Source organism: Lutra lutra, chromosome 9 (assembly GCF_902655055.1).
Source record: "Lutra lutra chromosome 9, mLutLut1.2, whole genome shotgun sequence".
Taxonomy (NCBI): Eukaryota; Metazoa; Chordata; class Mammalia; order Carnivora; family Mustelidae; genus Lutra; species Lutra lutra.
The window spans coordinates 114,680,756-114,706,980 of record NC_062286.1 but is presented as its reverse complement, the minus strand read 5'-3'; the positions used below and the strand labels follow the sequence as shown (position 1 = coordinate 114,706,980).

Sequence of the window (26,225 nt, the reverse complement as noted above, 5' to 3'; positions counted from 1 at the left end):
AACACAAGAATCAGAAGGCACAATGTAATATATTGGAAGATAACAAATACATTAAAATATTATATATTCCTATGAAAAGTGACACCATAAAAAAGTAGCCAGTTGGGTGCCTGGGTGGCTCAGTCAGTAAAGCATCTGCCCTCGGTTCAGGTCATGATATCGTGGTCCTGAGGTCGAGCCACACATTGGGCTCCCTGCTCAGTCAGTGGGGAGCCTGCTTCTCCCTCTCCCTCTGCTCTCCCCACCCCACCCCCAACTTGTGCTTGCTTGCATGCTCTCGAATAAATAAAATCTTAAAAAAAAAAAAAAAGTGGCCAACTGGGAGAAACTGTTTGCCACAGGTAGAAAGAGAAACTTTCATAAAACGTAAAGAGATGCTATAGACCTGTGAGACAAAACTGAACATTGCAGTAGAAAAATTAATAGTTCTCAGAAGAAGGCAAATTGTCTATAAACCTATGAAAAGCTGAACTACATGTAGTAATCAAGGAGATCCAGATTAAAACTAACCATTATTTTGGGCCCGTTAGTTTTGAAAATTTAAGAAGATTGGTATCAAGTATGGGCAGAGACCTGTGGATATAAATGTTCTTATGCACAGGTAGAGCAAGTTTAAATTGGTATAGCACTGGAAGGATGATTTGGCAATATTAGTCAGATTTCATATGTTTACGCTATCTGACCTAACTTCTGGGACTCTGACACAAAACCAAGTATGTGTTTCCTGAAGGTTATTCATTACAGCATTATTTATAATAGCAAAGAAAGTAAAATGAAAAGCAATTATCTATCAAATAGCAGATTAGCTAAATGATTTCTTGTATCCGTTATGAAATTTTATACTATCATTAAAATAAATGTCTGAACCTAGATTTCTAAGTCACTGTTCTGGGAGAAAAGACATTGCAGAGGACTATACATTGGTATAATCCCCCTTTAAAAATATACTTTTTTTTTTTTAAGATTTTATTTTTTAAGTAATCTCTACACCTAACATGGGGCTTGAATTCACAACCCCAAGATCAAGAGTCACATGCTCCACCAACTGAGCCAGCCAGGTGCCCCCCAGAAATACTTTTTAAAGTCTGGAGCTATGAACAGTGGCTTTCTACAAGAGGGTTAAAAGACATAAGAAACATGATAGGGAACTTTTACTTTTTACTGAATTATTTGACTTTTCTTTTATAATAAGCATATTCTTTTTTTTTTTTTTTTTAGATTTTATTTATTTATTTGAGAGATGGAGATCACAAGTAGGCAGAGAAGCAGGCAGAGAGGAGGAAGCAGGCTCCCCGCTGAGCAGAGAGCCCGATGCGGGACTCAATCCCAGGATCCTGGGATCATGACCCGAGCCGAAGGCAGAGGCTTTAACCCACTGAGCCACCCAGGCGCCCCCGAAGGCAGAGGCTTTAACCCACTGAGCCACCCAGGCACCCCTATAATAAGCATATTCTTTTCATAACATTTTACAAAACAGTTTCTTAATATGATAAATGAAACTAACAGACTTTAGCATAATACCCACTGTACTTTAATTGATATATAGCATGTAGAATAAAGAGTTGGTGTCCCCAGCTTGAGTTTTGCTAAGAGTCTTGTGATCAAGTCTCTGTGAAAAGGAATATCACTAAATGGGAAATTGTTCTGAAGAAAAATTGGATTATGGAGGTGAACAGCTGAAGGAATAATATGCACAAGACATGACAGCTGTTTTCAGATATTTGACAGGCTAAAAGGAGAGTGTGCAGCATTTCCATGAAGCTCCCCCCGTGGTTGAAAGTTCTAGGTGATGGCCTTCACCCTAGAGTTATAAGCTAGAATTTTTTTTAAAAAAGATTTTATTTATTTATTTGGCAGACAGAGATCACAAGTAGGCAGAGAGGCAGGCAGAGAGAGAGAGAGAGAGAGGGAAGCAGGCTCCCCGCTGAGCAGAGAGCTCGATCGATGTGGGGCTCGATCCCAGGACCCTGAGATCATGACCTGAGCTGAAGGCAGAGGCTTTAACCCACTGAGCCATCCAGGCACCCCAAGCTAGAATTTTTTTATTGACCAGCTTTTGTCTTAGAAACACTGAATTTATCCAAAAGAAACACTTTTAAAAGCCACCTATTGAGATCCCTAAAGCATTCAAGGTGTTTTTTGTTTTGTTTGTTTTTTTAAAAAAGCAAAATGTAGTTATCTCCTGAGAGGAAGGGGATAGGTGACAGAGAAGAAAGAGTGGAGCCAGTGAGATGATCCAAATCTGTGAATTGCAAGATGTGACACCCTCCCTGCTGCAAGTCTGCGTCTTTGTAGAGACCACTTAATGCTGCCTTCCAGGTGGAGAAGCGTGTGTGTGTAATCTGGTGACAGGAACTGTGTGGCATCTGAGTGAGGTGGAGGCAGAATGACCTCTACATTGACGAGTTGTCTCGAAATAGATGAATCAGAGCCTAAGGCCTATGGGAATCAGCAGGAACTGTGTCAGAATTCAGTAGTCCAAGGAATTGGGGGTTAATGGGTTTCCAAGGGACAGAGAAGGCTCCAGCTGACCTCTGGGTTTTCCACTAGTCAGAACAAGGGAAATACAAAAGATATGTGTGTCTAGGTTTTGGGTCCTTCTAAACAGAACTTTCCGAGATGTGATGAACTACCTTAAAAGGGAGCAGATTGCCCATTATGGCAGAGTGCTCAGACACTGCTGACTCTCCAGTTAGAGTGTTTGCAGGGGGATTCAGATTTAGAAAAGAATGAGACTCAGCACTGAACTGGAGATCTTAGGCAGCAAAATGAGGCAAGAAAAGAAATGAAAGGTATTAAGGATTGGAGAAGAAGAAACAAAATAAGCATTTTTTTCAGAGGAGAATATTGTCCTTGAAGAAATTCAAATACTCATCAGATATATTATTAGAATTAGTAAGTTACTTTAGCAAGGTTGATAGATACAAAAACAAGATAAGAAATTAATGCATTTCTGTACATAAGCCACTATCCGAAAAATGATAATAATTTTTGAAAAGATGCCATTTACAATAGCATCCAAAATGTAGAGTACTTAGGAATAAATTTAACAAAATCTTTGGAGAACATTATAAAAATGTTTGAAGACATTAAAGAAAAATTCTAAACTAGTGAAGAGTTAAGATCAGTGGATTGATTAGAAGGCTCACTATTGTAAAGATGTCAATTCTCCCCAAACTGATATATAGATTCAATGCAATTCCAATAAAAATCCCAACAGGTTTTTTGTGGAACTTGACAAGCTGATTCTAAAATTTATATGGAGGAGAAAAGATTCAAGAATAGTCAAGACATTCCTGAAGAAGAAGAACAAGGTGAGGAGACCTGCCTTACCAGATATAAAGAATTATTATAAAATTAAGACAGTTTTGTATTGGCACTGGAATAGATGGATTGACCACTGGAACAAAATAGCCCCAAAGCAGATTCATGTGTGAGTGGAAACCTATTTATGGCAGAAATGCCATGGCAGTTTTGGTGGGGGAAAGGATGGTCTTTACAATGAGTAGTGCTGGGACAGTTGGGTAACCCTATGGGAAGAAATGAAATTGAGTTCTTGGTTCAAATCAAACAAAAAATAGGTCCCAGTTGGTGTAGATACTGAAATTTAAAAGACAAAATATTGAAGCAGAGACAGTAATGGAGGAACAAATGCTTATGATCTCACAGCAAAAAAGGATTTCTTAAGATTTAAAATGTTGATAAAGGGAAAGATCAATCAACTTGGCTACCTTATAATGCAAAACTCTGTCCATAAATATGACAAAGCAAATGAAATGGCAGGCCACAAGCTTAGTAAAATATATTTCTAACACTTGTACAGACAAAGAATGAGTATCTAGAATGAAGAATTGCAGATTAATAAGAAAATAAGCAATCCAGTTGAAATATAGGGGAAACTGCTGAAAAAATAAAAAAATTAAAAAAAAAAAAAAAAGAAATATAGGGGAAACCCTTGACTAGGTACCTCACAGAAGGGGGAACCCTGTTGACTAGTAAACTCTGGAAAGATGGTGAACCTCATTAATAATCAGACAAATGTAAATTAAGCCTACATTTGATAAATTTAAAGTCTGACAGTAGCAAATGTTGGTGAAGATCCAGAACAACTGGAACACTTAATATTGCTGGGGGGAGTGTAAATTGGTACGACTGTCTCAAAGAACAGTTTGGCCTTACTTGGTGAGGGTTAGAGATTCTAATACTTGAAATACTTGTACATGTGCATGAGGAAACACATAAAATTAGTATTCAAGGCAGAATTATTAACTGTAAACAACCCAAATATTCATCAGTAGAAGAATGGATAAATAAATGTTGGTATGGTCTCAAAACGGAGTGCTTCAGAATAGTTGAAGTGAATGAACTTTGGCTACCTGTAACAGCCTGAGGGAATCTTCAGAATATAATGTTGGGCAAGAAAAAAAAAGTCACCATTTGATTATGATTCCAAAAATAGACTGATAAAAAAAATACATATATTGTTTGAGAATACAAAATGTACGGAATACAGATAAAGCAAGGTGATGGTAACACGGAATTCTAAGTTGTGGGAGGGGAAAAAAACAGGATATGAAGAGAAAGGGCCCAAAGGGAACTTCTAAGTTAAGTTGTACGATGGATATCCTTTTTTTTAAATGTAAAAATTGAAAAAGAATTTTTTTAAAAAATTGACATATTAAAAAAAAATAATTTCATACATAGCCTTGTCCCCAGTAAAGGCTTAAGCAAGGAATGAAATGGTCTTTGATGCCTCCTAGTGTTTCTAGGGATTTTAACAATCTGGTAGCCTTCCGGGTCAGCTGCTTGTGCCTAGCTCTGTGAGCTAGGTTTTTCAGAGCAGAAACTAAAAGAGTAGGTAGGGTTCACCTTGTTTTCATCCCTGCCGTAGGCTGTTCAGTCTGACCCTTTGCATGTGACACCAGGTTCTCTAGGGAGGCCCTTTGTTTTCTCTTGCCAACAACAGCGGCTCTTGTTGCTTCCTGACTTTCCTTTTAGGGGTTTCAGCCTGGCTGGAGACCCTAGTTTTTCTTCATCATGACTGTGGGGAGCTAGGAATGCTGATAGGACTATGAGGTGTGGTCATAGTCATAACTGACCCCTGAGGACTATTTTCAAGAGTCTTGCTGTCACTGCTTCTGTTCTACATCATTTTAGACAAGGGTGTACATGGAAAAATGCCTCTGGCTTAGTCATGAGGGCATTAAAAACTTGTATCTCATTCTTCCCTGTACCAGGGTGGAAACCTGTGGAAATCTGGCTTGTCTGGAAGAAGGCAAACCAACTGTGAACTGGGAAGTTCCAGTCTTAAGTAACGTCTCTGTTCTATGTATTAGAGTCCAGCCCAGGAAACTCTCTTTCCCCTTTATGTATTGGCAGCATAGGGTCCAAGGAGTTGTTTTCTCAGTATAGTGACATGCAGAACTGGCAGCGTTTTAACTCTGAAAGGAAACTCTCTTGAGTAACTGAAGGCAGACAGACTGTGAGACCCCCAACTCCTGTTAGGGTCTTCCACTTTAATTTCTCCTACCATGATCTTGCTAGTTCCCAGGAAGTGTATTTGCTCCCTTCTTAAAGCTTTTGCATCTATCTGGAAAAATAAGTCGCTTTTAGACTGGCTTTTCTTTTATTTAATATATTTTTTTGATTATCAAAGGTAGGCACCTGAGAGTTATCCTTTATTCCTGTCTCTTGCCCCAACCCACCTTCCCTTCATTCCAGCTTTAACTCCAGAATGTATGACACATGCATCTTTTCCTTATACCATCCTCCTTCCATGTTCCTATTCTCGCTTTCCTCCTGGTCCCTTTTCCACATAGCAGCCAGAGTGATTCTTTAACATGTAAACTGGATTGCAGTTGAAAAACCTTTAATGGTTTCCTCATGTACTTAAAATAAAATTCAGTCACTGTTCAGGGACCTACATGGACTTGTGTGATCCAACCTTGCCAGGCCCTTCTCGTCCACTTCCTCTTGCCATCCCCACCACCCACATTGTCTATATAATACATACTCTCACTGACCTTTCAGTTAGCTCACACAGCCAGGCCTTCTCCTGCCTCTGGGTCATAGATGCTGGTCTCATTGCCTAGAATATTATTTTTCACACTCCTTTTTCCTCACAGAGACCTTACCCTTAATCTAAATTTGGGTATATCTTAGGCTTTCTGATACTTTCTGTAATAGCATTCTATTCTTTCGTTGTATTTTTTCATGGTATGTAATTCATATGTTTTGTTTGTTTAATGTCTTTCATTCACAAGTTTGTATTGTCCTTGAGAACAAGAACTGTGTATATGATTGATTCCCCACTGTTTGCTCTGTATTTATCCTGGTGCCTAATAGGTACTAGTCTATATCTATTGAAAAAAAAAAACAAATGAAAAGTAATACATGAACCTATAACTTACTTAACTGTTCCCCTACTGCTGAATACTAAGGTTGTTTTCAGTTTTGGATCCTTCCAAATGACAATAAAGTAAATAATGTGAACAAAGAGATTTTTATTTCTTTAGCCTAGATTCTCAAAAGTAGAGTTGCTAGGTCAAAGCATGGATAGTTTTAAGGTTCATAAAGCATATTTCCAAATTACTTGTCAGAAAGGTTGTCTGGGTTGGAATTTTGAACTATTTGCTTCCTTGCTTTTTAAATTTTGAATATATGGAACACATAAGAGGAAAGTGGTTCAAATAGTAAAGCTTAGCTTCCCACTTCTATAAAACCAATTTATTGAATGCTTGTTCTGTGCTAGACTTGAGATTTTGGTAATTACTTCTTATGTGGTGGATATTATTAACCCAGTTTTAAAGATGAGAAAATCGGGTCCTAGAAAGTTTAACAGATTTTAAGTTCATACAGTCCAAACTATCTCATGTCAGACTACTTATTTTTAATCCACACACTTCCCACTACTAGCTAATTTACATTTGCTCCAAAACTACTGCAGGTTCAATGTCAACTCACTCAAATCCTCTGCTTCCTAACTGCTGCGTCCATGTGAATGTCTTCCCACCCACCTGCCTGTCCTTGCTTCCTTGCCTCATGGTACTCAAAGCTGGGCTGTCATTCCCTTCAGGTCCCTAGAGAGGGCCTAACTCAGCTGACCATTCAGACCCCTCCTGTGTGGTTCACTCTGAGATGCTTCTCATCTTTGCATGTTGGTTAACATGGCCATCCCTTTAGTTATGTCCCCATTCCTGTTTACAGGGGTGGTCCATTTTGACCCAGCATTGAAACAGGTCCCTAACCACACAGTAATCATATAAAGAGCATGCTGCGCTTATAGTAACAGTAAGGGCATTCTGCCCCCTGCGGATTCTTGGCATTAAACTCTAAGGAGCTTGCAGGCTGTTTAGAGGAGAGGTGCACTCTTCTGTGTTAGGCTGCAAGTATTCACCTGAGCCCATCTTTGTCCCCCAAGTTAGGGTAGAAACTTGCTGTCATGTCGTGGGGTGGTGCAGCATTTTGCATGTTTGGTGTTTATCCCTGTTAGTAACTTCCTTTAATTTCTCTTAACCTTTTAGGCTCTCCCTGCTTGTCCTATCCAAGCCACCTGTGAAGCTGCCTCCAAGGAGGAAAACAAGGAAAAAAATCGATATGTAAACATCTTGCCTTGTGAGTGTTTGCAGAGTTTTCTGGCATATAATCTTAAACTACATCTCTAGCCAGATTTTTTTTGAGGATGGGAAGAATCTTGTGATTGATCATAGGAGGGTTGGTAATAAGTATGGTCGAGCCTTTGGGCGGGAAGAGCCTTTATGGTCCCCCGGAGTGACCCAGGTGCTTATAAAGTTCAGCGAGGGAGCTTGACCAGGTTTTTGTGGCAGGCCTAAAGTTCCTAGGTCAAGAGGAGCAGTTTCACTGGGACCAGATAGGATGTGCATGGTTGTTATGGTTTTTTGTAGTGCTTATGGCAAAGAAATCCTAATACAGAGTTCTCTTCATAACGCCTTCCCAGGGTTAGTCATTGCTAATTAGTTGATTTATAACCTTATAACATACATTTGTCTAAGCCAGTGGTCTGCAGAATGGGATATGCATAATCCAGTGGGATGTGACAGCAAAATGTTTGAATTTTGCTTTGTTTTTTAAATTGCCTTCTCAAGAAAAATTTATCCTTTAAAAAAATTTCTGGTGTATTTTTGGGTGCATAATATATTAGAGACCACTCTCTGAGACATTTATAGATATTCCTGTCTTCTAATTCATATATGAGTATATGCATATTATGTATATTTTTAAAAAGCAATTAGTATTCTGATTATATTGCTTTGACTTTTTTCTTTTAACAGTGTATATTGGCAGTTCATCTGTCAAGAGACAGAAATATTCATTTTCCTTTTTATCAACTCCTTATCGTTCCTTGTTGTGGGTACATCTTAATTTATTTAACTAGTCCCTGAATGATGGCTAAGATGTGTCCAAATTATTGCTCTTATAAACAGTGTTTCAGTGATATCTTAAGGCACATAGGCACAGATGTCTCAGCTGGCCTGGTTGTATCATTAACTGAAACATTAATTTTTTTTTTCCTAGATGATCACTCTAGAGTCCATCTGACACCAGTTGAAGGAGTTCCAGATTCTGATTACATCAATGCTTCATTCATCAATGTAAGGAACTCAGGGTTTTCTCATTATTACCTTGAATGACCATTGGCTACCATCTGCTGGCTCCTTTCCAGCTTCACATTAGAAGGAATATTTGTCATTTCAAGTTTTTCCTGAGGAGTCTAAATTTTTTAAGAGACCAAAAAAAAAAAAAAATGTTTTTTTAAGATTTTATTTATTTGACAGAGAAAGAGAGCATAAGCAGAGGAGCAGCAGGCAGAGGGAGAGGGAGGAGCAGGCTCCCTGCTGAACAAGGAGCCCAATGTAGGACTCAATCCTAGGACCCCGGGATCATGACCTGTCCTGAAGCCAGATGCTTTTTTTTTTTTTTTAAGATTTTATTTATTTATTTGACAGAGAGAGATCACAAGTAGACGGAGAGGCAGGCAGAGAGAGAGAGGGAAGCAGGCTTCTTGCTGAGCAGAGAGCCCGATGCGGGACTCGATCCCAGGACCCTGAGATCATGACCTGAGCCGAAGGCAGCGGCTTAACCCACTGAGCCACCCAGGTGTCCCAAGACTAAAAAAATTTTTTTAAAGATCAGGTAGTTTCATATGTATTCTTATGTTTACCCTGTTGTCATTCCAAAAGATTTCCCCTGGAAATCTAAAGGTGTACTTTTCTGTAAGCATCACTGAATCCTTTTTGAGCTTATTCAGATAAGTAAGAACAAAAGCAGGTCTTCCCATCTTGAGTAAAAGTAAGGGAGAAGAAAAGGACAAGAATATCTGACACTAGGTAAGTCTGGATAGTTATGTCTACTCTGAACCAAGGCCTGAGGGAAGAGCTGAAACTGGGAGGAGATTTTTTTAATGGTGATTTAGCAATGTTTACAGAAATGGTCCAAGAGACTTGAGTATGTTCTATAGGCTGTGTGAGGAGCCAGTAAAGAAAGTTTGAAAAAGAGAGCACAAGCGAGCACAAGCTAACAAGAGCAAGCCTGACTACTGAAGTCGGACGTGTGAAGAGGATACCCATAGAATTTGCACACCGTGTTCACAGTAGCATTAATCACGATACCCAAAAGGCAGAATCAACCCAAGTGTCCTTCAGTGGATGAATGGAGAAGTGAAATATTGTATATGCACACAGTGGAGTATTATTCAGTCTCAAAAAAGAGCAGAAATTCTGATACATGTTATAACTTTAAAGATTTATGCTAAGTGACATAAGCAGGTTACAAAACACTGAGGTGTAATTCACATACCATAATTTTCACCCATTTAAAATTTACAACTCTGTGGTTTTTAGTATATTCACAGATACATACAACCATCACTAGTCCACTTTAGAATATTTTCATAACCTCAAAGATACTTGCGTCCCTTCCTTTTTTTTTTTTTTAAAGGTTTTATTTACTTGAGAGGGAGGGAGGGAGCACAAGTGGGGGTAGGGGCAGAGGGAGAGGGGAGAACAGACTACCTGCTGAGCGCAGAGCCTGCCACAGGGGCTCCATCTCAGAACTCTAAGATCATGACCTGAGCCAAAGTTAGATGCTTAACTGACTGAACCACCCAGGTGCCCCACCGCTTACTTTTAAAAACATTTTGTTCACACCAGTAAGAACCTTATTGTCCATTTATAGTTAATCCCCATTTCTACCCTTGGCAACCCCTTACCAAGCCCTTCTTGCACAGACAGCTAAGATCAAATGGGAATCTTGAAGAGAAGTGGTACTCAGCACTGTGGAGTGGTAGCAGCAGGCAGAGGGGTGGAATGAGACCTATGGGTTGGAGACCACAAAGGTTCAAAAGCAAACCTGGCATTAGTTACAGGAGATGATGAAACAGACAGTGGCACAGTTGGCAAGTGGGTTTCCAACCTGGAATCTTAAGAGGGACTAATTTCCTCACTTAACTCTAGATGTTTTAAGAGTAGGGTCTTCGGGAATGTTTTTATTTTTAACAGATAGGAATGTAGCTACCACCTAGAGCTAGCCAACGATTTGATTTTGAAAATCCAAAGACATCTCAGGAACCAGGGAGCCACATTTTATCTTTTCCTTGATCATAACACAAGGAAGAGCAGTAGATTTGCCTCATTCTAGCTATACCTTATTGGTTAAGCAATGCTGCCATATCACAATGTCAGCATGCATTCATAGGGGACATATGGCACAGTGTTGGTTGGGACAGAAGCACTTTGGGGCTGGGCCCTCCAGCAGGGCTGTTAAGCTGCTCATGGCCCACATGCTCCTGTGAGAAATTAGTGCCTTCTTGTGGAACAGGGATATGACTTGGCTTAACACATTCCCAAGAGCTTCTCAGTTTTAATGACAAGTTTAGTTATAAACAAATTAAGCCTTTCTCAGTTTCCGTCTTCTAATGATTAAAAATACTTGTAGAAACTTAAATTCCCCTTCTCAAGAAAAATTTTAACAAGCTTCTTACTACTGACTTTAAATATGTCCATCTCTCAGGGTCTGAAGCTTTCTCCTTCTGTGCTAGCAAGCAGCCCTGTCTTCCTCTCTTTTGAACTACAATAGGACATGGCTTCTCAGACTCAGGCCCCTTCCTTTATTCTGCCACTGCCTTGCAGACTTGTATTTCACGCCATCATCTTGGTGTGACATGGTGTCCCATTAGTGAAGCTGCCTCCTCCCTCATTGCCCATCTTATGGCTGTCTTCAACAGGTCATTTATAATTCTTCAGTCAGAGGATTTTTCACTTACCTAGGACTTTTCAAGTGAACACTATATTTAAAAATGTTGAAGGGACGCCTGGGTGGCTCAGTTGGTTAAGCAGCTGCCTTCGGCTCAGGTCATGATCCCAGCGTCCTGGGATCGAGTCCCACATCGGGCTCCTTGCTTGGCGGGGAGCCTGCTTCTCCCTCTGCCTCTGCCTGCCATTCTGTCTGCCTGTGCTCGCTCGCTCTCCTCTCTCTCTGACAAATAAATAAAATCTTAAAAAAAAAAAATTAAAAAAAAATAAAATAAAAATGTTGAAAAGTTGTATCACTAAAACAGTAAAAACTGGAAAAGAAAGATACTGCCAGTAGTTAGTTTTTCCAAGGCTCCGTATCTATTCAGTGACATTACCAGGCCCCTTTGCTTCTTGTCTTCTACTACCTGTAATGGGGAACCCAGTTGTCTAACGCTCAGAACTATTCCACATACCCACAGGCTCTTCCCCAAAGGTTTTTGGACCTGGGTAAAGGATTATCAAGTAAATAACTCCTTAAAAGAAAAGAAAAGAACCCCTTTTCCTTCCTGATGTGGGCCCAGCTTCATCCATGGAACCACCACACATGCTTCTGCCTTGGAGGGTTAGCACTGACACCTAGACTCTCAGCTGCTAAGAAGGTATCAGGAACAGGGTCTAGCCTAGGTGTTGGTATTTGGATGTTCTTACACCAGTGTTCATTAATAATTCATTTTGAGAAAACGACCTAGACCATGTGATCTTTGTAATCTTTGATTCCTGGTATCCAAAGCTAATCCTTCGGAAATTTCTAAAATGGAAATCTTGTTAATTGCCTGGACCTTTTCACAAGGGAGGCTTTGTTAACTGGGAGCTGGAAGTTCATTCCTATCCATTTTTGGTTCTCATTTTCTTTTTATCCCTCACCTCTCTCCCACCCTACCCTCAGGGCTACCAAGAAAAGAACAAATTCATTGCTGCACAAGGTAAAGTAATGATCATTTTCTACTTTCAGGCTCAACCGTTAGTTCATTAGTGGGTTTTCTTTTCTTTTTTTTCCTTTTTTTTTTTTTTTTTGGTGCAGATGCTAAATAGATTAATCAGAATGCTGTAATTTTTCTGTAATCACTATCATCTGAAAGAAATAAAATCTGCCTTGCACATTTATAACTAAGGGCCTTCATCTTGATGACAGTATCCAGGGATCCTGTTAAAGAAGTCCTTTTGTATATGTGCATAAAAAAGACTGGAGAAGGCTGCACACGCGCACACACACGTGCGCGCACACACACACTCTCTCTAATGAGGTCCTCTGTCTTAGGGCCTGATGGGAACCTTAGGTGCAAGCCAGGCTTCTCAAGAGTTTGAATTTGGATTCAGTCTCCCTAGAGGGTTGGCCACCTCACAGGGTCCAGGCTGCCTCATCTCCTCCCCCTGTTGTTGGGCCTGAGCGCCTCTGTTATTTACAGAAAAGTGGTCTAGGAACCCTTAGAGCAGGGACCTAGTGCCATTACATTAGATGTGCTCTGCACACATTTCCATAGCCTCAAGTTTTAGTAAGTGTCCTTCATCTTTGGGATCCTAGTAAAAATATCATGTTGTTTGCTGCACTGCAAAATAATTGATGTTATTATGGTCCAGCAGAGCCCATTTATTTAGCCATTTAGCAAATGTAAATTATTAGCCATCTGTTATGTGCCAGGCACTGGCCTAGTTGATAGGGATATGTACAGGAATAAAACAGGAGATGGTCCATGTGTTTTTGGGGCCCTTAGTTGGTAGAGGACAGTTTACACCAAAATTAACAGAAGTTCTGGTTAAGTGGCTATGCTCTTCAATACAATAACCACTAGCCAACTGGGGCTATTTAAAATGAGAATTTTTAATTAACTAAAATTAGATAAAATTTATAATTCGGTTTCTCAATCATACTAGTCACATTTTAAGGCTTAATAGCTACATGTGGCTAGAGACCACCATATTAGTGCAGATATAGAACATTTTCATCATTGCAGAAAGTTCTGTTGGGACAAGTACCATGGTAGAGATAAAACAGAGACAGAAGTAAAATAAGGTGGCTAAGAAAAACCTTAGATCCTTCTTGCCCTTACAGTCTTCCACTGGGGCCTGGCCATTGCCTAACCAGGCCCCGCTTTTCTCACCCTCTGACCTTAAGTCAGGTCTACCCTCTGAAGCCCAGCTCAGCTGCCACCTGCTCAGTGATCATTCTAGCACAAGTAGCCAATGTGCAATCTCTTCCTCTCTTTATTTGCCATGGGACCTTGTTGATGCTAAAATATTTGTTGAAGTAAGGTCACCTATGATTTTCTGATAGATCTTTTCTCACACCCCCCTTCTTCTTGAGCTTCTCCACAGTACTTCACACTCCTTGAAATTCTCCTCTGTTATTTCCTGACATTCAGTCTTGATTTTTCTCACTTTTCTAAATATTTCTTCTCTGACTTTTATTCTTCCTTCTGCCTCTTAAATATAGTTTCTCCCCAAATCTGTGGATGACTACTTCCTTGAAACTCCACTCTTGTCTTTCATGGCACCATTTCTTAGTTCTGCTTCTCCATCTGCTCGTCCTTAGTCTTCATCCCAGGCATTTGCTTTCTGAACTTGAATAATGCTGAAGATCTCCAACATTCTCTTTTTGACCCCTTCTTTTCTTCTTCTCCTCTGTATTCTCTTTGAGAGAACTCATCTAATACCCACCTCTGTTTGTCTGGCTGCTGACTCTCTTGAATTTCTGAGCTATTTTTCCTTCCTTCCTTCTTTTTTTTCTTTTTTTAAATTTTATTTATTTGAGAGGAGCGCAAGAAGGGATTGGGGCAGAGGGGGAGGGAGAAGCAGATTCCCCACTGAACAGGGTGCCCGATGTAGGACTCAATCCCAGGACCTGAGATCATGACCTGAGCCAAAGGCAGGTGCTTAACTGACTGAGTGAGCCAGGCACCTCTTCAAACAACTTTTCTAACTCACCACTTGGATACCTCCACAGACTCTTCAACATCAAAAACTAAAATATGCCTTAGGGCATTGGCTGGATCAGTCAGTGGAACGTGAGACTGTTGGTCTTGGGGTTGTAGGTTTGAGCCCAATGTTGGGTGTAGAGATTACTTAAAAACAAAACAAAACAATCAGTCTTCTTCAGCCTCCGCAACTGCTTTTTTCCTGTATTCTCTAGCTATCACCATGAATGGAAGGCAGTTCATCTAATCAACCAAACCAGATTTGGGATCATCCAGATTTCCTGCCTGTTCTTCGCTCTGAATATGAGTGGTTCTCTTATTTCTTTCTCCAAAATCCGTCTTCTCTGACACTGCCTTATCCCCATCTTTTTTTCCAGCTCTGTTGTAGTAACCTACTAATTGACCTCTAGGTCCCAACCTTGCTCCTTGCATTTCTTCCACCAGAATGGCCTTTAATGATGCAAAGCTCTTGTTAGGACTTGTGGATATCCTACAACAAATTTCCATTATTTATACAATAAGCCTCCCTTAGCCTGGTCTCTACCCCTTTAGATTCTGGTACCTGTTTTTCCCCCTCCATCTTCTACCACTCTATGTACCCTATACTATAACCTCATTGAACTCCTTACAGTCCCTGGACATCTCATGTTCTTTCTTGCTGCTGTCCCCAGCACCTCTGCCTGGAGTATTTCTTCTCCCTATATCCCCTTTCTAAATTCCTTTCCGTCTCATCTACCCCAACATATGGCTTAAATGTCACCATCCCCAAGAGATTTTTCCTGACCTTGCTAGACAGTAGAACAACTCTACCTCTGTACATCTTGTTGGCATATGTCCACCCTGTCATTATTTGTTTTTCTTACTACTATTTTTTTTTATTTTTACCAAAGGGAATACAAGGTTTAAGAAAGTCAGAAGGGTATTACAAAGCATATAAAAACAAAGTTCTCCCCCATTTCCTCTTCACTTTTTTACTCTAATGCAACCATTTTTATCTCTTGATGACTTCTTATGACAGATGATAATTTATTTAATCATCTTACAGACTGTCTTATACTCAGACATACATGCATACACATGTCCCTTTCCCCCATTCTCCCAGTAGAGTTAAATCACAATTTAGAGCTAAGATAATATTTCTTACATTGTTATTATTATTATACTAATATATACAACTGAATTATTACATGATGTTTTATACAGTTTTTGGTTTTCCTTTTTTCCAAATGAATACTTACCTTCTTTATCCTGTTTACTTAGTGTTTTATATACCTAGCACTGAGTTTTTCCCCCCAGACTCTCCACTAGAAATATTTATTTCCTCTCAGTACCTTCAGAAACATGAGGCTTAATTTTTAAAATTTTTTTAATCTTACGATTCTTCTAGAACCTTATTTCCTCAGTTCCATTCTGGATTGGTTGCCCTCTATCCTTTGTCATCTTGAGCCTTTCCTTCATCAACACCCAGGGAATTCCATTAGCCTCTATCCTGTTAGATCCCATTTCTTTCTCTTTGTTTGCACTCTTGTTTTGTTTAGAAATCTCCCATCAGCTTTATGGAAAAGACTGGATGGCAGTAAATTTTAAATTCTAGCCTGAGCAAGCCACCTAGCATCTCTGTGGCTAACAACACCTACCTTAGAGCATGCTAGGAAGGAGTAAATGAGATATAAAGCACTTAGCTCATTGGCTGACCAATATCATAGGTATTTAGTGAGCAGTTATGATTTCTAATCCTCATCTATAATATCCTTGGGAGACATTATTTGTGTTCTCTTTACATTTTGACAGCCTCCCAGCCCCCTTCACTTCCTGACACATACAGGGTGGATGGGAAATGTTCACTTAGTAGGTGGATGGATAGATGGATTGGATATTTAGCTGAGAACATGTGGGCCTAGGCTTCCAAAAGTCAGGAATGAATGTTCCCAATTTCCCAGCAGATTTCTTCCCCTTGGTGTATGCTCTCCTCATCTTTGCTCTTGACTACTTTAGGACCAAAAGAAGAAACAGTGAATGATTTTTGGAGGATGATCTGGGAACAAAACACAGCCACCATTGTCATGGTGACCAACCTGAAGGAGAGAAAGGAGGTGAGTGAAGAAATTAGATAGGCATGACCAGCAGAGGAATTCCTGTTTGAGCCTGGGGTGTCCCTCTTTTGTGCATCCTTTGTGGCTTCTGTGCCAGTCATCCAGACAGAACCCAGACCGGTGCACTTCCTAGACTTTCTTAGGGCCTAGAGGTCTCAGATGAACCTCAGGGGTGCGCCGAGGGCACGTTCCCCATGTCTGATAGTCAGGCAACTCACTGTGGTTTCAAAACAACCTAGAAGAAAGACTTGGGCCATTTGCCAAGGAAAAGCTACAGAGGAGCTTTTTTCCCTGTGCCTCTCCAGTCCCTCATTCTCCTGGTTTCCTGTACCTCCTCGGAGTCAGCAGATGGAGCTTTATAAACTGAGACCCTGTGGAGTGCAAGGGGGAATCTGAGGCCCTGACCTGATCTTTGTGCAAGCAGCTTTCTGACTGGTCCTTTTTTTTTCTTTTCGTGCTCTGGCCACCAAGTCTGTGCCTGGCCAGCCCTATCACTGTGTCACGGCCAGAACCAGTCTTGAGCTCTGGATCAAGCTCCAGAGAGGAACCCCCATTCATGGCAGTCTTTTTTCAAAATGGCCCTTAAGTTCCCTTGATCCCCACCGTGGGGTGTTGGATGTGTTGATCAGCCGCTCTCCAGTGCTTAGGAGGGATAGCACTAGGGCTGGGCTATAGGTTCATTTCCTCCGACCTGACCTCTTACTCTCAGGAGCTGTTCAGGGCCCAGGCACCAGAGAAGGCATCATCCTGCCTTGGTAAGCCCCTCAGCAGGTTGCTGGTTCCAGGGGATCAGACAGGCCTGTCCCTAGATCATAACCTGGGTATTGTGGAAGGGCACATTTTGTAGGTAAAGTAATGCCCATTTTGACCTGAACTAAGGGAACAGGAGTGGGAAAGAAGGAGAAGTATAGGGCTGGGGCTGTGTAAAAGTCAAGAGATTCTGCTGAACAGGATGGAAGCTGAGAAACTTGAAAAAAGAACAGTAAAATAAGTCTGCAGGGACCAAGGTGAGAGAAGAGGCCTTCTCTGGGGGCTTTCTGGGGACTTCTGTCTGGGCTTTTGTGGTCCTTTCCTTCAGGTTCTTCATGTCTGCTGGGGGCGGGAGGTCTGAGGTCATCAGGGGATGCATGTCTGTTCCTTTCCAGTGTAAGTGTGCCCAGTACTGGCCAGACCAAGGCTGCTGGACCTACGGGAATATTCGTGTGTCAGTAGAGGATGTGACTGTCCTGGTGGACTACACAGTGCGGAAGTTCTGCATTCAGCAGGTACTGTCTCCTGCCTCCTTTCTCTGCTGACTACTGGGAAGGTGGAACAGACTGGGTTACCCCTCTCTTACTCAGGTCAGGAATCACTGAGGTCTGTTTGGGCTCTGAAACCAGACATCTGGGCTCTTAGGGAATTCTGTCAAAGCTAAGGGAGGAGCATTTTCATGACCGGGAAGATAAACGTATTATTGAGATAGTGTTTCATCATTGTAGTTATGAACCAAGTGTCTCTCGGATGTGGTATAATCTTCTGGGTACTCACCTTCTCTTACTCCAAAGGATCTTGACATCAGGGATGTGGTGGCCCCTGCTCTTGGTCCTCCTGAGTGACCCTGGAAGCTTGAGCAAAGTTTGCCTTTAGCTAAGGGGCACAGTAGTGCTGTGAAAAGAGGCCTTACCAAGAATCAGGAGACCTGCATTTTAGTTCTGACCTTGCTGTTAATTAGTTCTGAGACCTTGACAGGGTCAACTCTCTGAGTTTCACGTTTCACATCTGTTAACTGAGAATAATTGTGAGAGCCCTGCCTTACCCCATGGGGTTCCTGGGAAGAGATCCTCTCTCCGTGGTTAACTTTTCTTTGGATAGTCTCTCACTTCCCCATTGTCACTGACAACCACATCTGGCCCTGGCTTTTAAGCTTCCCTACCCCTGGCACTGCCCTGCCCCAGGTTATCAGGGCCCACACACAGGATCTCCTCACTCCACAGGTGGGCGACGTGACCAACAGGAAGCCACAGCGCCTCATCACTCAGTTCCACTTTACCAGCTGGCCAGACTTTGGGGTGCCTTTCACCCCTATCGGCATGCTCAAGTTTCTCAAGAAGGTGAAAGCCTGTAACCCTCAGTATGCAGGGGCCATCGTGGTCCACTGCAGGTCAGTGTGGCTGACCCTTGGCTTCCCGCTTATACCATATTCTGTACCCATGGTCAGAGCAAAGGAAAACACAGGGGCCCTGGCTGATGAGAGGAGGCTGACACAGAGCAGATAAGCTGTTAGGGTCTTGGGGCAGCAGCCAGACTCAAGTTTTGGTGCTGGGATAGACCATTTGAGGAAAGAGGGAAGGGCAGTCCTTCAAGACAGGGGGTGGGGAGACCACTGCTATGAAGCCAGAAAGCTAGATTTAGTGTGTTTTGTGTGCTTGGTGCTTTCACACCTTTCTAAGTATCAGGATTCCCTGGTCCTGATAACCAAAGGTATAGTGGGGTTGTTGGCTCCATCAGTCTTCCAGCTATTCCCCATTCAGAATTAGAATGTACTGGCCTGAAGAAAGAGTCCTGGCCTCTGCTACCCCCTCCCTGTATGCTTCCACAAGGCATGCTGGCGAGCCTAGTAACACCCCTGCTCTCTGGCTGCAGTGCGGGTGTAGGGCGTACAGGTACCTTTGTTGTCATTGATGCCATGCTGGACATGATGCATACAGAGCGGAAAGTGGACGTGTATGGCTTTGTGAGCCGGATCCGGGCCCAGCGCTGCCAGATGGTGCAAACAGACGTGAGTGATTTGTGGGTAAGGTGGGCAGAGGGCATTCCAGGACCAAAACACCTACTAGCATCATGGATTACTCAGCCTCCTAGGTTATTGTAAATAATCGTCATGCAATGTGATGAAGGACCCTTATAAACTACGTCTTAAAGGAGACATGGGGCACAGGGGAGTTGGAAAGGCATGTGTCATTTGCACTAGACTCTGTGGATGAGGAACAGGTCCTGCAAGCATGCATGCAAGCAGCTGAGAGAACCAGTGCCCACAGAATTGTGACTCAGCTTAGCCATGTCCAGGAGCAGCAGTAGGATCAGTTCGGTGGTTGGGACATGGGATTCAAAGGGCACAGCACTGGGAGGGAGGCTGGCCCAGGTTTCATATGTCACCAGGCTCTGACAGCCCTTCAGACTGTTCAATCTGTGCTGTCAGAATGAGCAGGAGTTGGGTTTGTCCTTCCCTCCAGGCTTGCACTCTAGGAGGCTGCCAGAGTAGGACCCTCCCTCCCAAGTTAAGCACATACCCCCCAACCCAGGGATTCATGCATTTGAAGTCCTGCCTCACTGAACCAGGAAACGAGTGAATAATTTTATACCTGCTAGGATCAAAGGAGAAGTGGACTTGAGTGATTTGGGGGTGGAAGGGGGTCATCTGGCGCCACAGAGACATGTTGTGTATAACTGGGAACTTGGGCATCATGGCATTTCAGATGCAATATGTCTTCATATACCAAGCCCTTCTGGAGCATTATCTCTATGGAGATACAGAACTAGAGGTGACCTCTCTAGAAACACATCTGCAGAAAATTTACAACAAAATTCCAGGGACCAGCAACAATGGATTAGAGGAGGAATTTAAGGTGAGTTGGATCTGAACTCCGTCTTTCAGACTGAAGGATCTATGTGCTCTGGGGAATATGGAATGCTTGGCTCTTAGAGATTTAGCAACAAATGGGGAATCCCCTTGTAAAATATGTATGTGGTTAAAGCAGTGGCTTTCTTGCCCTTTATTCATAACTTAGTCATTTTCAACCCGTCCTGCATGTTAGAATCACTTGGGTTTTGTTAGGAGGAAAGAAGAAAAAACAAAACAAAACAAAAAAATCTGGCAGTGGTATTTTGTTTAAGTCCCCCAGCCCACTTCTCCTGCCAACGGGCATATTATTGTATGTATTATAATGTACAGCAGCAGTAGACCTTTTGTGTAAGGACCAGACAATAGACATTTTAGGCTTTACAGGCAGTATAGTCTGTCTTTTGAAACTGCTTAACACTGTTGCTGTAGCACCAGGGCAGCCAGAGTTGCTACATAAACAGGTGAGCCTGGCTGTGTTTCCATGGCTGTGTTTTTTTTATAGGCAGCAGGCCAGATATGGCCCATGGACCATAGGTTGTTGACCTCTGCTGTCAACCATTAGATAGTGGTTCTCAGCACACTGAAGGAGTATGTCACACTCTTGTCAACATAACTGTTCCCAGAAGAAGAGATTCCGGGTTGCAGTGGGAAGGACCACATCCCTTAAAGTAGTTCTTCTCTATCTAGAATGTGCACACAGATTACTGTAGGATCCCGTTAAGATGCAGGTTATGATTTGCCAGGGAGAGAGAGAGTTAGGGCCTGATTCTGCATTTCTAATGTCATGAGACTGTTGCTGGTTCATGGGCTACATTTTAAGTAGCAAGGATCAAGAAGGAACCTCAGAATCAGGAGAAGGGAGCATGTGCATTTGAATAAGGTTTTCAAATGAGTCCAAGACAGCCTCTGGAGTGGAGGCAGGCTCACTCCCTCCTATGAAGCCAGGATCCTTACTCCAGGATCATCAAATTCTAGCTCCAGGGAATCCCAGAAGGGTCCACAAGGAGTCCGCAAGGCAGTGTTTCCCAAACACTCTTGGCTTGTTCGCTGAACTTGTGATAGAAGAAATGGTGTTCCAGAAAGAACATGTGGAAGTGGAAGTCAGGGCTCCAGGGAGGAGCACTTTGCAGCCGAAGTAGCCTGAAGATGCAGGTCTGACAGGCATCATCTTTCCAAGTTACAGAGATGAGGAATGTTTCCCCTTTCTTCCCAATTCAGAAGTTAACGTCAATCAAAATCCAGAATGACAAGATGCGGACTGGAAACCTTCCAGCCAACATGAAGAAGAACCGAGTTCTACAGATCATTCCATGTAAGAGTCCTCTCCCCACTCCAAAGTCTTGGTGTCCCATCCCTTCTTCCACTTCTCAGCTTGGAGACCAGAATTAGAGTATTGCCTCTTTTTGCTCTTAGGTTTTTAGTGGCTTCTGGAAATTTAAAAAACAAAAAACAAACAAAAAAAAAACATGAAGGCCAAAAGGTTTCTCCCTCCTGGCCTGGGAACTGGCACGTTATTGCCCAGCTGGGATTATACCTCCCCAGGGCCTGGGTGGGAGGGAAAGATTGAAGGAGAGGTAGGAGAGGGCAGGTGCCATCGGGGAGCCACAGCTTCTGTCCTTCTGCAGATGAATTCAACAGAGTGATCATTCCAGTTAAGAGGGGTGAGGAGAACACGGACTACGTGAATGCATCCTTCATTGATGTAAGTGGTGGCTGTGTCCCCAGAGCTCCCCACCCTCCATGGAAATCTGTCTGGGCCTTGCAGTGCCACCCTCCCAGTGCTTGGGAGGGTTGTGCTTTTGTCAGTCATGAAATACAGAACCAGTACCTAGCCTGCACACTAGGTGTGTCAGGCTCCTGAGAGCAGAAGGTGGTGAGGCAAACAGGGCAGACACCACAGTAATAACTGGAGGGAAAAGTTCATAGCACAGACCACAGCCAAGGGCTGAAAGCCTCTGCTTTTTCCCATTCTTGTTCTCTTCATCCTAGCTCCAGCCCCTCTTTCCCTCACCCTCATAGAAAGAGACCAGCATTTCAGACAAGATTTGGTCCTTAGCCAAAGGGGAGTTCTGCCTGGGATGAATTTGCCTCCAAGCAGCCCCATCCCATTTTAGTGGCCTTCTTTGCTAGCCCCTCCCTATTAAACCACCTTACTCCTACCATGGGCCTGGTGTGTATAGGGCTACCGGCAGAAGGACTCCTACATCGCCAGCCAGGGCCCTCTTCTCCACACCATTGAGGACTTCTGGCGAATGATCTGGGAGTGGAAATCCTGCTCTATCGTGATGCTAACAGAACTGGAGGAGAGAGGCCAGGTGAGTTCAATGACGTCCTGGGCTGTGGGAGACAGCACAGGAATAGGGGTGGAGGGGAGCTGTGTTTGGCTTAAACTGTCCAAAGAGCCATATCCAGGCAGTTGATCTGAGCTATCAGGAGCTTCTCTCAGTATTGGAAGAGCAGTGTGGTCTGAGACCCCCAACAGTTCCTGCCTCTTAACTTCTCTCCTAAATATGGTTGCCTGCAGCCTAGCTTTGTGCTAGCCGCCTCCTCTCACCGCCCCCAGACAGGGCAGAGCTAGCGAAATGAGGGATACAGAGCCAGACCAAGGATCTGATGTGGAACTTCTGAGTGTCCATAAAAGAAGTTGCCTTCCAGGCCAGAAGAATGAACTAGAGAACTGTGGGAAGATGATTTGCCTCTTTGCAGACTACAGAAAACAGTAGAACCTGAGAAGTAATAGAAATAATAGAAGAAATGCATAAGCTGACATTAATAATAGAAATAACAGAAGAAATAAGCTGACATTCAATAACAAGGAAATCTTTTAAAGAAAACATCCTCGGGGCGTCTGGGTGGCTCAGTGGGTTAAGCCTCTGCCTTCTGCTCAGGTCATGGTCTCAGGTTCCTGGGATCGATCCCAGCTTCAGGCTCTCTGCTTAGCAGGGAGCTTCCCTCTGCTCAGCAGCTCTCTTCCCCCCTTTCTCTGCCTGCCTCTTTGCCTACTTGTGATCTCTCTCTTTCTGTCAAATAAATAAATAAAATCTTAAAAAAAAAAAAAGCTAACTCTTAAAAAGAAAAGAAAACATCCTCAAATCAGTTAAAAAGTAGAATTGTCTGGGAACTCAGAATGTAACAGACCTTAGAGGCCCCCTTGGGTTATGCCCCGCCCCCAGTGTGAGGGATCTGCTGTTCCTGAGTCACAGTCACACAGCCTCTACTGAGCACTTTCCATCTCAGGGGTCACTCTTTCTCTTCCTGCTTTGCCCCCCTCGCTGTATGCTGGGTGGCCCAGTCTGTGTTCACACAGTGTTTATGATCGCCCAGTGCAGTAAACGGGCACTTCATTGTGCCTGGTGTGTGACTTAACAGGGATCAGAATTGAGAGAAGGAGCCTGGAGAAACCAGCAAGGGCCTGGTGATAAAGGTCTTTCTGAGCTGCAGTTTCAGAGCCCTTGACAATATCAGCTTTGTGTTTTTTTTGAAAGTCCCTCTGGCTCAGTGACGAGGGCAGATGCAAAATGAGCACAGCACAAGGAGAAAGAAGGCTGTGACGGTACTGCCGATGGCCAGGACTTAGTACAGATGGTGACAAAGGGTCTGTGCCAAAAGATAGTGAAGCAGGGTGAAGAATTAAGGATGGCACCCACTTAGGACTCACTGAATTTACAGCCAGTTAAAAAAATCACTAAGTGTATTTTATGTTAGTTGTTACTAGCTACACCTTCCCCATTCTGTACTTGCACAGTTTGTTTATTTTAACTTTGATATAGCTTTATACATATTTGCACACTCTGATATTCTGTATGTCAGGATTTTTTTTCCAGTTTTAATCACTTAACTCATTAGCTATTCCTTCCAGATTTCTCTCATGTCCCTCATCAATAGACATACTTCAGAGGTCTTCATCTGTCATTAATAACAGTACTGATGAGGTGAAAGGTTTGGGGCACAGTTCCTGGCTCTGCAGTTGGGCAGTGAGCTACTACGTTATCAGGAGCCAGGTGTTTGTTTCCTGGCCCCCTCTAATAAGCTGGGATGGAAGGTGCAGAGGAGCCATGGACCTGCCTGAGGTTATCCCCACACTGCCCATCTCCAGATCTGTGACACGCAGGCCCATATTGCAGGGAGAAGCACTGGGATAGCAAGCACAAGTATCATCTCAGCCCACTGCCCTGCAATAAAATGTGGCCCACTGAATACCTCAGACTTCTTCCCGTGGGATTATGAAGCCCTTCCATCCTTGAAGGAAACCTAGTGAGAGTTAAGGATGGAGATGGGGAAAAGAGCCACGTGCATACACAGTCTCCCACCCCTTGATGAAGCCTGCAGTCCCCTCTACCTACCACTCTGCCTTCTTTCCTCTCTGCGGGGCCTGTGAAATAGACAGCAGCTCTTGCCCTTAGAAGCTTCTGAAATGAATCAGAACAAGACATTAATGACATTCTTTATAAGGCCTCACTGCCCCCTAAGACAGGATTTCCCTTCCTGTTCCATCTCCCATTCGTCTTATCAATGTAGCCTCCAGAGATACTAACAGGAACCTAAAGGATACAGTGAAAGCTATCTACATTTACACAACATGACACCACTACTCCCTACACCTGGTTTTAAAGTCCCAAGGAAAATGTCTTAATCCTAAATTGTCAATTTTATATACATTAAAATCCCGAAAGAATTAAAACTTAAAATCCTCTTAACTTAAAATCCAACACAGTGTTTATGATGGCCCAGTGCAGTAAACGGGCACTCTCCCTGTTTCTTTCCCCCACCTCTTCCCCACTCCATCTTAACCAGAGGGGTCCACCAACATGCTTGGTAAGGCCTGTTCCCTCAATAGCTTAGGTTGGACCATTCATCTGAGGGGGCAGAGCAGTTCTAGCAGTTTCTGCATGGGGTCAGCCCCACCCAGGGTTGTGTTCCACTTATCCAGAATCAGTAGAATGAGATTGCATCAGATGCCTGTCACAAAGCTCTGTGTCCTCATCACTGTTGTCAGCCTCAGACCATGAAAGACACTAGGTGCTATCTAGGAGGAGGAGGGGAAAGGCAGCAGGAGCAAAGACACAAAAGCTTCTCTTGCAGCTTCTTTAGGATATCGTTATCTAGAATCTGTAAATCTGAGATTAAAGTCCCATTCCCAAGTATTCTGCTACTGGATTGAGCACTTATTCCCGTCTCCCACCCTGAGCTACTGAGGATTTTAACACCTGGCTTATTGCCCCTTGGCGGCCCCTATGCCTGCCTCTGCTCTTGAAGGGATAAGTATCCATGGAGGTGATCCATTTACCCTTGGTCTTTCAGTCTCTTGGCTACCTCAGCCACCCACTCAGATCAAGTCCTTGCCCATATCTGTGCTGCCTTTGGGCTCTCAGCACCAGGCACCCTGCATCCTGCCCTGCTTCACCATCTGGCGAGTATCCACCTCACTACTTCCCACCTCTTACTCCATAGTTTTTATCTTCACCAGGTCTCTAGCTGTGCCCAGGGTCCAAGGGCTCAAGAGCTCCAGGGCTCCCAAACAGGCCCAGTTCAGCCACTTGCCACTGACAATCCAAAGGCAGAGAGAGCCCAGCAAAGGTGAAACAAGAAAGGAATTTATTTCAGTGAGGCCAGCACTGAGTCCAAGACAGTGGACTAACATCTCAGAGACTGTGTCCAAAGTGCAGAAGATAAAAAAATTTTTTAACAAACGCAGAAAATAGTTCTAGGTTCATTTAAGGAAGTTGTGGGATAAAGGTCAGTGGGTACACGCAGGTGGGCAGAACGGTCAGGTTGTTCACTGTCTTGGGGTCAGTCTAGTCATTTGGGGTCTTTCTGAGGCCAGGGCAGTCATCATTGCTTGAGGGGTAGTTTCGGTTCCCATCCCTAGATGCTTTGCTGGCCAGGTCTTTTGCCTGAATTAAGAGAGAAGCTGGAGAGAAAAACTTAATCAGAAAATGCAGACTGAGGTGAAAATGGAGGTGGTTGAAGTCCTCTTTCAGAGCCATGGACTCCTCCACTTCCTCAGCCCCGACTCCCCTCGTGTTCTTACCTTCCTCCTTACTCTCTCTAGAGTTTTTATGACTTATCATTATTATAATCCTTTCCTTGCTAACATTTGTTGTTCTCTCCTGGTCTTTTATTTTCTTGGCACCTTATCTCACAATCTGGCTCCTCGTCTGTGACCTCTAATCACTGAAGTGCCCTAGACTCTGGCCTTCACCCTCTGTAGTTAACAGTTTCCCTTGAGGACCTCATGTAGTCCTGCGGCTTGGAATGCTATTTATATGCTGGAGGTTCCCAAATCGGTGTCAACTTCCCAGTTGTG

At 43.1% G+C, this 26,225-nt stretch overlaps 1 protein-coding gene across 3 annotated transcripts in view; it reads left to right on the top strand.

The window, feature by feature from the left end:
- The window catches only part of PTPRA (protein tyrosine phosphatase receptor type A), a 150,099-nt gene that overhangs the window by 110,842 nt on the left and 13,032 nt on the right, over positions 1-26,225 (top strand). For 2 of the 3 annotated variants that reach the window (XM_047744412.1, XM_047744411.1), the window contains 11 exons: positions 7,524-7,614; positions 8,536-8,612; positions 12,199-12,235; positions 16,220-16,317; positions 17,463-17,582; positions 18,291-18,457; positions 18,940-19,075; positions 19,773-19,922; positions 21,137-21,230; positions 21,544-21,620; positions 22,099-22,233. In XM_047744412.1, the coding sequence (XP_047600368.1) occupies positions 7,524-7,614; positions 8,536-8,612; positions 12,199-12,235; positions 16,220-16,317; positions 17,463-17,582; positions 18,291-18,457; positions 18,940-19,075; positions 19,773-19,922; positions 21,137-21,230; positions 21,544-21,620; positions 22,099-22,233 (1,182 nt within the window). Of the gene's footprint in view, positions 1-3,220; positions 3,315-7,523; positions 7,615-8,535; positions 8,613-12,198; positions 12,236-16,219; positions 16,318-17,462; positions 17,583-18,290; positions 18,458-18,939; positions 19,076-19,772; positions 19,923-21,136; positions 21,231-21,543; positions 21,621-22,098; positions 22,234-26,225 lie in introns of all 3 variants that reach the window. The other variant, XM_047744413.1, reaches the window with a different exon arrangement.